This window comes from Rhinopithecus roxellana, chromosome 19 (assembly GCF_007565055.1).
Source record: "Rhinopithecus roxellana isolate Shanxi Qingling chromosome 19, ASM756505v1, whole genome shotgun sequence".
NCBI lineage: Eukaryota > Metazoa > Chordata > Mammalia > Primates > Cercopithecidae > Rhinopithecus > Rhinopithecus roxellana.
This window is the reverse complement of record NC_044567.1, coordinates 40,477,605-40,495,297: the sequence shown is the minus strand read 5'-3', so window position 1 is coordinate 40,495,297 and position 17,693 is coordinate 40,477,605. Positions and strand designations below refer to the sequence as shown.

At 54.3% G+C, this 17,693-nt stretch overlaps 1 protein-coding gene and 1 pseudogene across 2 annotated transcripts in view; both read left to right on the top strand.

The window, feature by feature from the left end:
• The window catches only part of RPTOR (regulatory associated protein of MTOR complex 1), a 418,321-nt gene that overhangs the window by 388,653 nt on the left and 11,975 nt on the right, over positions 1–17,693 (top strand). The window contains exons 26-29 of the mRNA XM_030923092.1: positions 6,299–6,398; positions 11,626–11,740; positions 13,185–13,309; positions 15,350–15,454. Of these exons, the coding sequence (XP_030778952.1) occupies positions 6,299–6,398; positions 11,626–11,740; positions 13,185–13,309; positions 15,350–15,454 (445 nt within the window). The remainder of the gene's footprint in view (positions 1–6,298; positions 6,399–11,625; positions 11,741–13,184; positions 13,310–15,349; positions 15,455–17,693) is intronic.
• Positions 996–1,462, top strand: LOC104654939 (annotated as a pseudogene). Its single transcript, XR_746914.2, has one exon. The product of XR_746914.2 is annotated as a 60S ribosomal protein L35a pseudogene (transcript).

Below are 17,693 nucleotides of genomic sequence, written 5' to 3'. Positions count from 1 at the left end.
CCTAAGTGTGAAACCTAAAACTATAAAACTTCTAGAAGGAAACAAAAAAAAAAAAGAAATTCTGACCTTAGGTTAGGCAATGACTTATTTAATAAGATGCAAAAAGCACAAGTCAAAAAAGAAAAAAATGATAAGTTGGGCTTCATCAAAATTAAAAACTGCCTTTTTTTTTTTTTTTTTTTTTTTTTTGGAGACGGAGTCTCGCTCTGTCGCCCAGGCTGGAGTGCAGTGGTCGGATCTCAGCTCACTGCAAGCTCCACCTCCCGGGTTCCCGCCATTCTCCCGCCTCAGCCTCCGGAGTAGCTGGGACTACAGGCGCCCGCCACCATGCCTGGCTAATTTTTTTTTTTTTTTTTGTATTTTTAGTAGAGACGGGGTTTCACTGTGTTAGCCAGGATGGTCTGGATCTCCTGACCTCGTGATCCGCCCGCCTCGGCCTCCCAAAGTGCTGGGATTACAGGCGTGAGCCACCACGCCTGGCCAAAAACTTATTTTTAAAGACAGTTAAGAAAATGAAAAGACAAGTCACAGACTGAAAGAAAATTATAAAACACATAAGATAAAGATCTTGCGGCTGTTACACATAAAAAACACTCAAAATTCCATAATAGGGAAATAAGCAACCCAATTAAAAAACAATGGCGGAAGATTTGCACAGACACCTCACCAAAGAAGATACACAGGTTGCAAATAAGGACATGGAACGATGCTCGTTGTTAAGGATCTTAATCACGGGAAAGTACGGACCCCTGCCGCGAGATCCCACTACACACCTGTTAGAATGTCTCGGATCTTGAAATCTACCAAGTGCTGGCAAAGGACACAAAGCATCTGAAAAAACCCTCATTCTTGGCTACTGCAACTACAAGATACTACAGACACCTTGGAAAAGTTTGTCGGTTTCTTACAAAGTTAAACATACACCTGCCATACAACCCAACCATTCTACTCCTGGATATTCACCAAGAGAGGTGAAAACATGTTCATTCAGAAACCTGTATGTAGTTTCTCTCCCCGCCATCTTGGCTCCTGTGGAGGCCTGCTGGGAACGGGACTTCTAAAAGGAACTATGTCTGGAAGGCTGTGGTCCAAGGCCATTTTTGCCGGCTATAAGCGGGGTCTCCGGAACCAAAGGGAGCACACAGCTCTTCTTAAAATTGAAGGTGTGTATGCCCGAGATGAAACAGAATTCTATTTGGGCAAGAGATGCGCTTATGTATACAAAGCAAAGAACAACACAGTGATTCCAGGCGGCAAACCAAGTAAAACCAGAGTCATCTGGGGAAAGGTAACTCGGGCCCATGGAAACAGTGGCATGGTTCGTGCCAAATTCCGAAGCAATCTTCCTGCGAAGGCCATTGGGCACAGAATCCGAGTGATGCTGTACCCCTCAAGGATTTAAACTAACGAAAAATCAATAAATAAACGTGGATTTGTGTTCTTGTAAAAAAAAAAAAAAAAAGAAACCTGTATGTGAGTATTTATAGTGACTGTATCCATAGTTACCAAAAACTGGAAACAACCCGGGTTTGCTTCACCTGGTAAAGAGGGAAGCTGATGTCACCGTATAGTGAAGGAGGCGTCAGAAAAAATGTGAGCTATTGATAAATGCAGTGGCACAGATGAATCTCAAGTATATCATGCTAAATGGAAGAAGCTGCTCAAAAGACCACATCCTGTACGATCCATTTATATAACATTCCAGGAAAGGCAAAACTGTATGGAACTGTTCTATATCTTGATTGAGGGGTGGTCATATGACCATAAACATTTGTCAAAACTCTGCCTGTACCTAAAGAGGGTGAAATTCACTGTACGTGGAATTACATCTCCATCAACCTCATGTTACGGGGAGAAGAGACTGTTTTCCCTCTTGTGCTGAAGTCACATGAAAGATGATGTAAATGCGTATTTTGGAGTCAATGCGCGCAGCAAGCTCCCAGCTTCATCCAGAGCTTCTCCCTGCTCCATAGCTTGGCGATTTGTGGTAACGCCAAGGCTGTGTCCTTGGATGTAATGCACACGAGACATTGGCAGAATCAAATCAGCGCTGTTGCCTGTGGACTCACGATGCACACCACTACCTCCTCCTCCTCCACCTCCTCTGCTGCCTCTGTTCACGAAGGGGGACTTTATTGTTCAGTGGGGAGGGGAATAGTTTGTTGCTAAACAGTGGGAAAAATCATGAAAAGCGTCAAGGGGAAAAGCACATCACAGAGGCAAATTTGCCCTTACTTCAGGTAATCAGAAGCTAAGTGGGTGGAGAGGGAGGGAGCTCGGAGCGTAAGCGTTTAATGTGTTAGCAATCTTTTCCCGTGGGTTCCTCTCCCCTTTTGCCTTCACCCAAGTCTCTCTCAATCTTGATAGTCATGTACCTGTTTTGAATTGTATCCCCAGCACCCTGAACTTTCTAAATTCAGAGAGACTGAAAATAAGACTCAGCCCTAGGGCTCCCAGATTCCACAGATAAGGATTTACCCCAAAACTGCCCCAAACTGCTGCTTTCCCGTCTCCTGGGGACCCTCTAATCTCCCTTTGTTCCTGAGCCCCAGGTTTTTCTTTGCAACAGGAAAGGAGCTGTGTTTCATTGGCTTTCAACTGACGCTTCTGTGGGAGGCTTCAGAATCTTAATTGGTTTCTATCTGAGTGGAAGCCAAGAGGTGTGAGGAACAGGAGTGTCAAGATCCTCATCATGTAACAGGATCAGCAGCACCCACAGCCTCCAGGAGCTCTGTTTACAGGGAGGCTAAGCCTGCACTCGGCCTGGGCCCTTGTTTACTGAAAAGCTTTTATTCAGCCTGAAGAGAAACAGGTGGAGAGGAGGTGACAGGCTGATGATGAAGAGCTGCAGTGTCATTTGCTGCCTCTGTGCTGAGCGGCGGTCACATCCTGGCTTCCCAGGGAGGGTGCCCGCGTCTTCCAGGGCATCTCTGCCTTCCCTTGGCCTCTCCATCCACCACTCTGCCTCCTGCCCTACACCACACCTCCACTTCTGCTGGTCCTGTGACCCTCGTGGTCATAGCTGGTTGTCCTGACACAGACACTGGGGGTGGTGTCAGAACCGAGTTCCCGTTCAGAAAGTCTCTTCCCAGCCCAGCAAGGGCTGTGAGGGAAGGCTGTGGGCTCTCTCCTTGAGCTCAGACTAGGGAAGTGGCAGCCACTGCCCCTAGAGGCAGAGCTCCTGGGCTGGGAGGGGGCCCTTGCAGTGCCACTGGCAACAGGAGAAATGCCAGTCCGCCTGAAACCCCTCAGCTCCTGTCTCCAGGCGTCCTGGTGCCCTCCCTGTTCTGGCATGGGCCCCTCTCGACCTTGCGGTCTTCGTCTTTGTTGTCTTTGAGGCTGAGGCTCTGACGCTACCCCATGTCTGCCCCCGGTGTCTGGATTCTTTGCCCGAGCTCAGACCCAGGGCCGAGAAGTGCCGGGCCAAGGGCCTGGAATTCCCATCGGGCTCCTCTCCCTTCCCGCTCGCAAGTGCCTTTGAGACTCTTCCTCTAATTTATTCCCAGACAAGCCCGAGTCTCATTAAAGTGCAATATCTCTGTTCCTGCACAGCTTTGAGTCTTTCGGCCGTGGGTTTTGTCTTGTTACTGGTCTATGTTATTGGTCATTTGTCACTTCTTTTCTAATAAGCTCAGGATTGTCATAAAGTGAAACCGGCTGTTAAGAATCCACAATCTATCCCATTTGCCATTGCGGGGTTATTTCTTAAACCAGAAAATGTGCGGAGGGAGCCATTTGACACCTTTTGTGGTTATTGTTTCCGGGTTTGGATGTCTTTTTTGCTGTGTTGTGGCTGCTTTGTCAAGTGTGGTTTTTGACTTTTAAGAAGAAAAAGAAGGAAGCAGAGCGGTAAAATGCTAGGAACTGAGCCACAGCCATCCGTGAGCACAGGGTCAGACGCAAGGTTTGGGGTCTGCCTGTTTCTGTTTTGTAATCAGAGCTGACACAAAGCATTGCAGGAGGAACACAAAGAATGCTGTGTAAACATTTGCACATAATAACCACCTACAATGACCGCCTGAAACTCCACATGGAGAAACCATTTTCTTGCCACATTGATGTGCAGGGACACAAACATGGCCAGGCGCTATAGTCTTTATTCCCATTTCTTCTATTAGAGAAAGCGACTTTTTAATAACTAATGCAGGCTTTTTCCTTTGTCGAGACAGAGTTGTTTTTAGCCAAAAGGAACTAGGGTTCTTATCTTGTTTATTTCATTTCTTTTGTATTTTGGGTCTTCACAAGTCTTAGTTTCTTAGCAAGGAACGGACTCAGCCAGATTGACGGAACGGTCAATGTATGCTTAAGGAAATGCATCTGTGTTACACAAACAAGTGGCCATCCTCCTGCGTGAAGTCGACTAAATCCTAGTTAGTATTTGCGAAGTATGGACCTCTCCTAGACGCTGAACGTGCACACCCCAACCCACATATGCGTGCACACAAAGAGACATATGCACGCACACGCACACATGCACACGCACACACAGAGACACATGCACGCACACGCACACATGCACACGCACACAGAGACACATGCACGCACACGCACACATGCACACGCACACACAGGCACGCACACGCACACGTGCACACGCACACACAGAGACACATGCACGCACACACACACATGCACACGCACACACAGAGACATGCACGCACACGCACACATGCACACGCACACACAGAGACACATGCACGCACACGCACACATGCACACGCGCACACAGGCACACACACGCACACGTGCACACGCACACACAGAGACACATGCACGCACACACACACATGCACACGCACACACAGAGACACATGCACGCACACGCACACATGCACACGCGCACACAGGCACGCACACGCACACGTGCACATGCACACACAGGCACGCACACGCAGGTCCTGAAGCAAGGACCTTTGCTCAGGGAAAAGAGGACAGCAGCATGTCCAGCGTCTGCAAATTTCAAGTGAAAATTAACTTGGTCTTTCTGAAGCTGTCTTGTTAGGGAAGGGCACTAAAGTTCTCACGAGTTAGTTTAACCCCAGCCAGACTTGCAGCTCAGCACCCTCCTAGCTCTTCTACCGTTGGGAGCCCAGCGGCACCTCCTCTGCTGCCCAGGAAGGTCCTGCACCCTCTCAGGGCCCGGCCTCTCCTCTCATGAGGCTGTCTTCCTCCTGTCTCATAACCTCCCTCATCTTCCAGCCAGCTGCCTGGTTCCCTTTGGCATTAGAGAGAGAATAAAGGCAGTGTCTCCTCCAGCACACCTGCCTCCTGATTGTGTTTTCAGTGTTTGAAGTGGCACTTCGGTGCCCCCCTGCCCTGCTGCTCAGTGCTGACCTCAGTACCCCCCATTCCCTGTGGAGGCATTTCCCAAGGCCCTGCTTCCCATCAACCTGTCAGCCTCACCTACAGGCCACTCACTCAGGGGTCTCAGAGCCCCCACACTAGCGAACACAGGTGTGGAGAGCACCTCTCCCAGCTCCAGGGGAGGGGACCAGCAATGTGTTTTGCAAGCAGATGTGGGACCTACCAACAGCCCGTGACTCGGGTGCGCCGCCAGACGAGAAGCCCAAAGCCTTCAGCCTTTGAGAAAGAGGTGCCTTTATCTGAAAATAACTACAGCCAAGCCCTCCATGTCCACAGGAGCTGCATCCACAGATTCAATCAATTTTGGATAAAAAAACAAATTTAGGCCGGGCGCGGTGGCTCAAGCCTGTAATCCCAGCACTTTGGGAGGCCGAGACGGGCGGATCACGAGGTCAGGAGATCGAGACCATCCTGGCTAACATGGTGAAACCCTGTCTCTACTAAAAAATACAAAAAGCTAGCCGGGCGAGGTGGCGGGCGCCTGTAGTCCCAGCTACTCGGGAGGCTGAGGCAGGAGAATGGCGTAAACCCGGGAGGCGGAGCTTGCAGTGAGCTGAGATCCGGCCACCGCACTCCAGCCTGGGCGACAGAGCGAGACTCCGTCTCAAAAAAAAAAAAAAACAAATTTAAATAACAAAAATAAATGTAAAATAATACAACAAAACACAATCCAAATTTTGAAAATACAGCATAGCAGCTATCTACACAGCATTGACGCTGTATCAGGTATGGTGAGCAAGCTAGCTCAGGTTTGAGGTGTGCCGGAGGACACGTGCTGCTTATACACGGGTGCCACACCCTTTCACATCGGGGACTGAGCCACACAGGTTCTGCTGTCCGAGGGGTCCTGGAACCTGTACCCCACTGATACCGAGAGACGACCCTATTTCATCGCTGGGCTTAACTGGGTGTTTTCTGTTGTTGAAGATCCCAGGAAGAGCATGACCTGGAGAGTCAGATCCGCAAGGAGCGGGAGTGGCGGTTCCTGCGAAACAGCCGCGTCAGGAGGCAGGCCCAGCAAGTCATCCAGAAGGGTAAGGGCACCCACACAGCCAGCCGGGGGCTCATGCCAAGGGTAGGGGCTGGGGGAGGGCCCCTGTGAGCAGGCCCCCTGCAGCCCATGCACAACCTTCTCCAGCCATCCACACGCACAACCTTCTCCAGCCATCCACTGTCCACAACAGGCCCGCCCCTGCACCCCGTCTCCCTTGCAGATAAGCACATCAAGGCTGGTGGAGATGAAGCTGCTGCCACTCAGGGTTCTGCAGCCCAGAGTGTGGGGCGGGGCGGGGTGGGAGCCCAGCCACCGCCTGGGGAGAGGGCTGTCCCAGGACCCTGCCTCTTCTCCCCGCAAGGGCAGCCCCTAGCCCGCAGGATTCTCAGCACAGCTGGAACTCATGGAAACGGAACTTTGCACGTTGATGTTTCCAGAAGGGAAGGCCCCTGAGAGCCCATATCTGCCCACCCGGACAGGTGTCTTTGTGCCAGGCCCTGCAGATGGTGTGTCCTTCCCTGGAAATGCCAGGCCCTGGTGTCCTCAGCCGTGGCCTCCACCTTGTCCCCGAAATGGTGGCTAGCTCTGTCACCCAACACTTCAGTCATGATTTTCCTAAACCTTCTCCCAGATTTGCCACCAGATGCCAATGCCCCCTTCACCTGCCCCATCGTTTGCTCTCCCAGCTGCACCCAGAGTGGAGGGGCAGGGAGCAGCCCAGGAGAGCAGTGTGTGCTGCTGCAGACCGCAGAGGGGGCTCCTTGCGGAAGAGATCCGGGCTGCAGGCGACTCGGTGGCAGAGACTGTGTGGGGAGCAGGGAGGCCCTGAGAGTCAGCACAGCAATGAGGGTGTCAGGCAGCCCCATCCCAGGGACCCTGGCCTCTCCCCAGAATCCAGGAGTGTACAGGGGCCCGGGCCCAGCCCTGTGGCCCCACTGAGGACACTGAGGGCACAGAGCAGCCGTGGTGTCTCCGCATTCCTCCCCTGCCCCTGCTGGCCATGGGCTCCCACCACGGAGCCAGCTCTGGCTGGGGGACCTCAAACTGCCGCCAACCAAATCACCCCCATCAAGAATCGAGGACTCTGACCCCAGTGTGCGGGTTTATTGTTCTGACTTTGCGTCTCTGTCCTGTAAAAGTCTGAAGATTATTTGGGGTTACTTTCTGAAGTTGGGGTTGGTGACCTGTAAGACAGATACCGTCACTCCTGCCAAAGCTGAGGGACCTGCCCACTGTGTCCAGGCCCTGCCTGCAGGCAGCACGGGCGCCGTGAGCTCGTCCTCAGCGAGCATGCCCAGGCTGGCTCACACCTCTGCTCTGCTGAGCGCCAAAGAGACTGCTGACTTCTGGTACCAGCAGCTTTCTGAAGCCGTTCCCATACAGCTCTCCCTGTAAAGGCCTGGGGTTCGTCTCGCATTAACACCAACGGTGGCTGTTGTGCCGAACGCTAATTGTGGTTGGTTGTAGCCCTCTGTGTATCTGAAGAGCTGGTGGCAGACCAGGTTTAAACATCCCATGTTGCCATCCGGTGCATGCCGCCCCAGCAGCCGCCACTGAACCTTGCAGCCAGGGTGGCTTTCTCCAGCAGAGAGAACAGACCACCCTGCTGGATGAGCCATCTCCAGGTGGTGGTGACAGGAGGCCGTTTTCCTGGAGGTTAGCGGGTCTCTAGGACCCCCCAGCCTGCTAGCTGGGATGGCCAGCACACGGGGGCTGCCTGCTGCCTGAGACAGGCTTGGGAGCTGAGTCTGGCTCACACAGTTCAACATCGGAAGATGAGCTGGCCCCTGACGGCCAAGGTGGTGCTCTGGCCTGGAGCCTGTGGTCAGAATTGAGCAGGGTGTGAAACAGCTGGCATTCAAGACCCAAAACGGAGGTTTCTAGACAAAAAAAAAAAGAGTATCTTTGTGAACCAGAATTGAGAGTTCTTTTTGTGATAAAAGGGAGAGAGATTGTCCAGACACACAAAGGAGGAGCTGTGAGCCGCTGGAAACACCAGCAAATGAGGCCTGAAGACACAGGGGATGGTGCCAGCAGGCGTAGTGCCGGGAGCCACTGAGGAGTGAGGCCGCGCCCTCCTCCCGGTCCTCTGTCCTCGGAATTCGGATTCAGTGCAGGTGTTTATTTTCATTTAACAGCCAACTGTGTGCTGGGAAAGACGTGAGCATTAAGAAAAAGGAGAAACTGGCCGGGCGCGGTGGCTCACACCTGTAATCCCAGCACTTTGGGAGGCCGAGGCGGGCAGATCACAAGGTCAGGAGATCAAGACCGCGGTGAAACCTCGTCTCTACTAAAAATACAAAAAAAATTAGCCGGGCAAGGTGGTGGGCGCCTGTAGTCCCAGCTACTCAGGAGGCTGAGGCAGGAGAATGGCGTGATCCCGGGAGGCAGAGCTTGCATTGAGCCGAGATCGTGTCACTGCACTCCAGCCTGGGGGACAGAGTGAGACTCCCTCTCAAAAAGAAAAAGAAAAAAAGAAAAAGGAGAAACTGATGCCTGTGGATGGACGAGAACCAGAGAAGTCGGCGTTGCCCAAGAGGTGGGATTGGGAAAGCCCTGTGCCACACAGGCCCCTGCCCGGCTCTTCAGCCTTCTCCTGGGCGACATTCACAACCTTGGCCGTCACGCACTGATTTTCAAACGTACTAAACGCACAGGTTGGGTGGGGTTTCCCTTTGTCTTTCAGTGCTTAGATTATGCCCAAACTCCGTCCAAATATCCCTGCAGCTGCGAATGGAGGGACCATAGGGTAACACGGTGTTGCTTGCCACACCAGAGGTTTCAGGCCTGCCCACCTCTGTGAGTGCGGACCCTCCTTATACAACCTGGCATTCGTCTCCTTTCCGTGGTTCTGGGTGTTTGCTGTTTAAGAACTGAAGCTGGAGACTTGACAGTGTTGGAAACAGAGTAGCTCACCGAGGTGCTGTGCACACACCAAGCATCAGCGAGACTTCAGCCCACAGATGCCGCGGCCCTGGTGCCACCTGGACAGTGCCAGGTTGTATAAGGAGTGCCAAGCGGAGGGGCTGTCAGCTGCTGGGGGTGGGTGGCCTTGGCTGTGCTTAAGCCCAGCTCAGAGCGGCCTGCAGCAGAGTGCCCAAGTCACACGGCTTTGACCTTGTGCCCCGAGGGTAGGCTCCTGTTGTAGGACTTTTTAGTTCAGCTAAAAACAGGGTCCTTGTCACACAACCTTGAAAAATTAGGCTCCCAGACACTTTGAAGGGTGAGAAGGACAGGGTTTATTCGGCGAGAAGGAAAAGACCGTAAATAGGGCCTCCCCGCAAAGCCGGAGTCCTGCTGGTGCTCTTCCCGCCTCAGATTGGATCCCAGGTTCTACCCCGGATTGGGAGAGCTGGGCTCCTCCCTCTGCAAAGGGCACCAACTTCTATGGCTCCCCACTGTTGTCCCAGTGTGCAGGCCGGTGGAAGTTTTCTCTGGGGACCACTTTATACTTGGCTGCCTCACTTCCTGCCAGAGCACAAGCCCACCACTCCCCACAAGGAAGACTTGAGGCTGGCGCGGTCCTCCAGGGTCACGCAGTCCTCCAGGCCATGCGGTCCTCCAGGTCACGCAGTCCTCCGGGTCACGCGGTCCTCTGGGCCATGCGGTCCTCCGCGCCAGACCAGAAGTTCAGGTGAGGACATGGTTAGTAAGAGCCAGGTGGCTTCACTCTGCACCACCTGGAGTTGTGTCTCTGGCTGAGGAAGGCTTGGGGGTCCCCAAGACACCCTCCTGGTTGCCCAGAGGCCACGCAGGTGACCACAGCCAAGGCCAGGAGGCAGCCCGGCTTGTGTCCCTAGCACTGCAACAGACAATCAGGCTCATGCACCCATAGACCCCCCCCTGCCCTCTCAGTCACCAAGATCAGACAGTCAGGCTTGTGCACCCACGGACCCCCCGCTGCCCTCTCAGTCACCAAGATGTGTTGGATCCATCTTGACGCCCTCTGCATTTTTAGCTTCCTTTTATGGTTCCTTCTAGAACAAAGCCTTTCAGAGTCACAAGGGACTGACTTCCTAGTGCTCATGTTCGGGGGCCTGGTGGTGAAGTCCACGCTCCCCCTTCTGTTAAATCTGTGATGCTGTAATAGATCTGTCAATCAAGGAATTTCAGAGTTGTCATCTTTCTAGACTGAAAGACCCCCAGACTTTGGCTGCAGTGTGGATCCTGGTGGCCACACCCGTGTCTCCTCCTTAAGTCTGTTATGAATCAGAGCCCTACCCAGCTTATTCTGAAACCTTTAGCAGTTTCTTCATATAATCCGACCCAAATAATTTATATGAACCTGACCTACTGCTGACAAGCATCGGCTGAATGCTTCCGCGTATCCAGCTCGGCATCAGGAGCTTTGGGGGTTCTAAGCAAAGGCATGGACCCTGCGGCCAGGGCCCTGGGCCCTTACTCTGGGGACTCAGTGGCTGCCAGTCGCCCAAGAGCCCAGATGTGCCTGCCCCTCAGCAGGTGGTCAGGCCCCTCCCTTCAGTCCCTGCTTTTCTTCTGCTTCCTTTGTGCCTCTCCACATCTACAAGGTATTGACGTCAGCCATGATAAGATACATTGGGAATATATTTATTGTACATTAAGACTGGCTTGCTGGGCATGGTAGCTCACACCTGTAATCCCAGCACTTTGAGAGGCCGAGGTGGGTGGATCACTTGAGGTCAGGAGTTCGAGACCAGCCTGGCCAATATGGCAAAACCCTATCTCTACTAAAAATACAAAAATTAGCTGGGCATGGTGGCAGGCACCTGTAATTCCAGCTACTCGGGAGGCTGAGACAGCTGAATCACTTGAACCTGAGAAGCGGAGGTTGCAGTGAGCCAAGATCTCGCCACTGCACTCCATCCTGGGCGACAGAGCAAGACTCTATCTCAAAAAAAAAAAAAAAAAAGACTGGCTGGGAGTATGCCTGTAATCTCAACACGTAGGGAGGCCGAGGCGGGAGGTGCCTGTAATCTCAACACTTAGGGAGGCCGAGGCGGGAGGATCGCTTGAGCCCAGGAATTTGAGACTACCCCAGGCAACATAGTAAGACCCTGTCTCAACAAAAAAAGTAGCCAGGTGTGGTGGCACACACCTATATCCCCAGCTACGTGCAGTTGAGGCGGGAGGATCGCTTAAGCAGGAGGTGGAAGCTGCAGTGAGCCATAATCGCACCACTGTACTCCAGCCAGGGCAACAGAACAGGACTCTGTCTTTAAAAAATTTTTTAAAAAGGGGAAAAGACACTGGCTCCTGGATCCACTCTTTTGTGTTTCTTTTGACAGGCATTACAAGATTGGACGACCAAATATTTCTGAACAGGAACCCCGGCGTCCCCTCTGTGGTGAAATTCCACCCCTTCACGCCATGCATCGCCGTAGCCGACAAGGACAGCATCTGGTATGCACTGTGCTTGTCAGACCTCCCTTCTGGCTGACCGGCAGCCCCAGCAATGCCCTGTTCACCCCTGATCACCACTCCTCTTCCTTGAAAAGCCAATGCAAGACACTTACCCCGAGGCCCTTAGCACTGTTTCCCGAGAAACGCCCCTACTGACCTTCTCCTCCTTAACCGAGCCCCGCCCACACCTGCCCCGGGCCTGGCTCTGTCCTTGTCAGTGAAAGACAGTCTGGAGTCCTGCCTGGAGGTCACAGGGGAGTGACAGGGGCTCCCCGACCACACTTGTAATAGAGGCGTACACGGGGGCCCGGCTTGCTGCCCTGCCCGCAGAAGCAAGTATGTGATAGACAAACAGTGAGAAGACGCTGGGTGCCCCAGGAGAGAAGCGAGTTTAACCCACAGCAAGTGTCGCCCTTATGTGGTGGAGAGAGTACCCGCTTCATCGGGGAGGACAGTGGGAGGGGTTCCTTTTAGAGTTTGTAAAATCCCTGTGGTTCACACCTCCATTTCTTTTTCCTCTCTTTTTAAAATTTGTGGTAAAACATACATAGCCTAAAATCTGCCATTTTAACCATTTTGAGTGCACAGCCAGTGGCATTAAGTGTATTCACATTGTTAGGCAACCATCACCCCCACTGGTCTCCAGAACCTTCTCATCGCACAAAACCGAAACTTGGTCCCCATCAGACACCAGCTCCCCATTCCTGCATCCGCCTGAGCCAGCGTTCTACCTTCTGTCTCTCTGAAGTGGCCCACGCTAGGAGCCTCATACCAGTGCAGTCACCCGGGATTTGGCCCTTTGTGTCTGGCTTATTGGACTCAACGTAGTGTCTTCAAGATTCCTCCAAGCTATAGCACATGTCAGAATTTCCTTTTCCTGGCTGAGTAATATTCCACGTGTGGACGGACCACACTTTGTCTCATTGCTCATCTGTTCGTGGACACCTGGGCAGCTTCCACCTTTTGGCTGTCGTGAATAACGCTGCTGTGAACATTGGTGTACAAGTATCTGTTCAAGTCCCTGCTTTCTGTTTTTTGGGGATACGCCCAGAGTGGAATTGCTGGACCATATGGTGATGCTCTGTTTAATTTTCGGAGGAACCACCAGGCTGTTTTCCACAGGAAATCCTCTTCCCTTCCCACCCACACAGCCTGTGGCTCCGATTTCTCACATCCTTGCCAGCACCGTTATTCTCTATTTGTTTGTTTGTTTGGAGACAGGGTCTCACTTTGTTGTCCAGGCTGGTCTTGAGCTCCCAGGCTTCAACAGTCCTCCTGCCTCAGGCTCCCGAGTAGCTAGGCCGACAGGTGTGAGCCACCGTGCCCGGCTGTAGTGTGTGGTTTTTTGATAGCAGCCATCCCGGTGGGTTTCAGGAGGTATCTCACTGTAATTTGGGTTTGCAGTTTCCTAATGACTTTTTTATTCCTCTCTTCTTCCCTTAAGCTTTTGGGACTGGGAGAAAGGGGAGAAACTGGACTATTTCCACAATGGGAACCCTCGGTACACAAGGGTCACTGCCATGGAGTATCTGAACGGCCAGGACTGCTCACTCCTGCTGACGGCCACAGGTGAGCAGGCTTTGCGCAGCCGGGATCAGAACCCAGAGTCTGGAGGAGTGGCGGGGAGGGCGTGCGATCCTGAGATGTGTTTGCACATCTATCTTACAGAAAGTATAGAAAGCCCTGCTCATTCAGAAGTGGGAGGTATATGAGGGAAGGGCTTCAGCAGCAGAGGAAAGCAAAGATGACCCTGTCCTTCAGGGTTCCAGGGACTTGTCTTCTCATCTCTGTCCTCTGGCCCTTCCAGCACCAGGAACAGCCTCTGTCCTTAAACCCCTGTGAGAGACCGGGTGGGTCCCACGTGACACCCAAGAATCAGGGAGGATGCCCCAAGCCGCAACATGTGCCAGGTCCTCCCTGGCCTGTCTCCTGGCGTCGCTGGCTCATTTGCCAGTTGCTGTCCCCGCCGGGAGCTGGCACTCACCCTCCTCCAGTCCCGTCCTGTGCCCGAAAGGACATCGTTGACCGTCATGGTCACTGACCAGTGGTTCATTGCCATAGTGGGTCTCACTCTGGTTTTGGTTTTCCTGGGTTTTGGGGAATTTTTTTGGAGGGGGTCTGAAATGTCTTGGTTTCACCCTCACTTTGGAGCAATCGTTTCCACGTCAGTCACCCCACGTTGACAGTTGCTTTCCTTTAGCACTTTGAAAACACGTGTCCATTGCCTGTCACTGATGAGAAGTTGCTGTCAGTCACACGGTACTTCCTGTAGAGATTGGAGAGCACTAGGTGGGAGGCAGGCAGGAGAGGCCAGCACAGCTGAGAGAAGCGAAGGCAGACACCCAGATCCCACCCAGCCTGTCCCTGTCAGCTCCAGCCCCTGGACACCTGAGCCTCTGAGAGTGTCGAGTTGGTTGTGCTGGCAAGTGCACAGCCCTCAGCATGGTTGTGGGCTCCTGGTGAGGGATGTGGCCATGGGGACGTGTCCTCATGCAGCGCCTCCTCCGAGCACTGCCACCTCAGGACCAAGTAACATCAACCCATGTCAAAAGCCCGTGCTTGTCCCTGTAGCTGTCAGATGTGACCAGGAGGAGATGTATAGTTGGGGCGGAGAGGGCAAGGGACCACCCAGGCTCAGCCCACGGTTTCAGAGAGGCCAGATGTGAGCATCTCTGAGCACCAGCGGGAGAGGGCAGTTCCTTGGCTGAGAGAACAGGCATTGGGGCAGGGCCGGGGTCCTTTACAGAGCAGGCTCTGGACAGCAGTAGAAGGCCCCCAGCTCCAGAACTGGGAACGTTCGCTCTGTGGGATGGAGAGTGGAGAGCGGGACAGGCAGGCGGGTAGAGGCGAGGCTGTTGTCCACCGGGGCAATCAGCTTGGGGCTTGAAGAGCACCTGAGGGCCACGCAGGAGGGGCTAGCAAGGCCAGGGGGCGGGGTTCCCGGAAGGCTCAGAGGACCCACATGCTTTCCTCACACCCAAGCTGACCTCCCTGCCCATCTGCTGGAGGACGCAGAGGGCCGTTTGCTCCATTCTAAGCCCCTAAGAGCAGGGCGCTGCGTCCATGCCCGCATCTTAGGCGGAGAGTCCAGTCGTCTGCACTGTCCCTTCAAGTCAAGGCTGCTTTCTTTGTGGAGCACAGAGAGGAACGGGGCGGAGGGTTCGGGTGTCCTCTGTGAAGCTGGCCTTTCGTTCTGCTTCCTGGCACAGGCCGGCTCACCAGAGGGTAAAACACAGCCCCACCCACCCAACCAAGCTTTGCCCGCCTGCCTCCCCACCAGGGAACCCGATGCCCTAGAGCTGGAGGGAGGAAGGGGCACAGGGCAGCCAAACCTCACTCAGAGTTGAGCTCTGTGGCCAGGGTGGGACAGGATTGTGGTCTCCCATCCCCCAGGCTGCAACTCCTCCTGCTGGCTCACCCAGATGTGGGTCTGAGGGCAGAGTCAAGTCAGCGGGCACCCAGAGATCTGGAACCATGGGCAGCAAGTCAAGCTGCCCGCCCAGGGTCCCTGCAGCACGACTACCAGGAAGGGCTCTTACCCCCACACACACAGCACAGGCCAGGCCAGCGCCGGGCCTGGTTCACATCCTTCCCTCTCTCCCTCCCCAGACGATGGTGCCATCAGGGTCTGGAAGAATTTTGCCGATTTGGAGAAGAACCCAGAGATGGTGACCGCGTGGCAGGGGCTCTCGGACATGCTGCCAACAACGCGAGGTGGGTCCGCCCTGCTCCTCCCCGGAGCAGAATGTGCGCCCAGGGCTGCGGGCGCACTCGAAGTTCCAAGGCCCTTCTGGGGCTGTATCTACACAGGCTGCTCCACCTCGGAGTCCCCAGAATCCTAAAGCAGCAGCTCCCCACCAATGTCCCCAAAAGCGTGTGAGCCCCAGGGCCCTGAGTGCACTGTCTGGCCGAAGTCCCAGCCCTGGGCATGGTCAGCCACTCGTGGGTGCCCCTGTCCCCAACCTTCGTCCTTGGCTTGCAGACATGTGCTGCTTGGGACAGTATCACTGCCAGCAGGGCCTAAAGGACCTGCATCACGCGCTCTTTGGGCCCAAATTTAACTCCTCCTTGGTCAGTGCACATGGCCACATGGGGCCTCAGGCACTCACTGGCCTGCCCAGGCTGGAGGGATGCAGCGGCTGCAGTGTCGGCTCTGGGCACAGTTCTGCGTGTTGCCTGCACCGCTGCGTGGCCTGGACGAGGGCCGGAGCACGGGCCCGCAGGTCGTTCTGGAAGGACTCAGGCGGAGTTAGGAGGCTCCCAGGGTCAGGCTTTGGGGTCTGGATTTCCAGAGGCCCCTCCGCAGCGCCAGGCCTTCGCCTCTGGGAGTCATCGCCCTTCAGTGGATCCTGCAGCCCTTGGCAATGCTCAGAGTGAACGGTTACCCCGCCGGCCCCTCTGCCGGCTCCTGCCGGTTTGTGATTTCTGTGTCTTCGTCTGTAGCCTGTGGATGTGGCCTTACACCTTGTGGTCAGCCGTCCGTGTGGGGCCTGCCCTGGTTCTGCCCTAGGTCACATGGCTCTGTCTCTGCCCTTCTGTCCAAGCACCTGTCCCAGGAGATGCCAACCCTCACGTGCCTCAGGGGACGTCATGGGGACAGCTCCAGGGTGGACATTTCCTGGAATGTTGGATTTCTTTTTTATATGTAGCCATGTTCGTAAGTTTCATCCAGCAGAATAAACCATCCACACCCCACACTCCACGGAGGCCCTTTCCTGTTTTCTGTCCTGATCTCCAGGCTCTGCTTCCCCCATGAGGCAACCCTCTTCTGGGGTATGACAGCTTCCCTGGGACAGAGCAGGAGAGGTGAGCCCCAGCCCGGGGCCCTGGTCCGGGAGGGGTCCCGGGAGACAGCTGGATGGCCAGCCTGGGGGTCAGACCACTCACTGGCCACTGTGTGCGTCTCCGAAAGACCAAATTTGGTGACACTGTGTCATTTGCTAGAGAGGAAAGATGACTGGGGTCGCTCAGAGCAGTGGTGCCGTGGAAGGAGCTGAGCTTCCAGCATGGGAGTGCCTGGCTGAGCCCTGGCTCTGCCTTGCCCTTTCTCTTGTTTGCTTTTGTGAAAATTTCCCACCCTGTCCAAGGCTCAGACCTGCCAGAAATGCAGTGTTGGAAGGATGCACCTGCAGGCTGGCCCCGGGGTCCCTGAGACCCCCAGAAGCATCCACACATCCACACCTGGGCCACGCTGCAGGAGACTAGACTTGCAGCCTGTGCCGTCCCACAGGCTCTCAGTCTGTCCGGGTCAGGACAGCAGAACCCAGCTTACAGATCAGGAAGCAGCCCTGAGGAGAAGTGGCCTTCTCAGCCCAGACCGCCCAGTGCTTCCTTTGGAGCAGGAGCCTGTGCTGCACTTCATGGGTCTTGGGGTCAGAGAACAAGGCTCTCACCACAGGGGAAGGTAGCAGAGGCGTCTCGCCAGGCGTAAGAGCTCCAGGCCCCGGTCCCCGAAGGCCGTGTCAGCTGTGGGCTGGGGCCACCAGGCACAGCTCTGGGCTCCCTGAGGTCACACACGGGCCCTCGCTCCCAGCTCCCAGCGGAGGAGCAGGGCTGCAAGTTGAGAGCCTGTGATCCACCATGGCTCGTGCTTCTGACCTGCTGGGACATTTCTTCCTGCTTGGATTCAGGTGTATCACAGTAGAGGGACCACACTTCTTTTTTTGTTTGTTTGTGTTTGTGTTTGAGATGGGGTCTTGCTTTCACTGCAGCCTCAACCACTCGGGCTCAAGCGATCATCCCACCTCAGCCTCCCGAGTAGCTGGTTCACAGGCGCCACCACCACAACTGCTAGTCTTTTTTTTTTTTTTTTTTTTTGAGACGGAGTTTCACTTTTGCTGCCCAGGCTGGAGTGCCATGGCGGATCTGGGCTCACTGCAAGCTCCGCCTCCCGGGTTCGAGCAATTCTCCTGCCTCAGCCTCCTGAGTAGCTGGGATTACAGACACCTGCCAC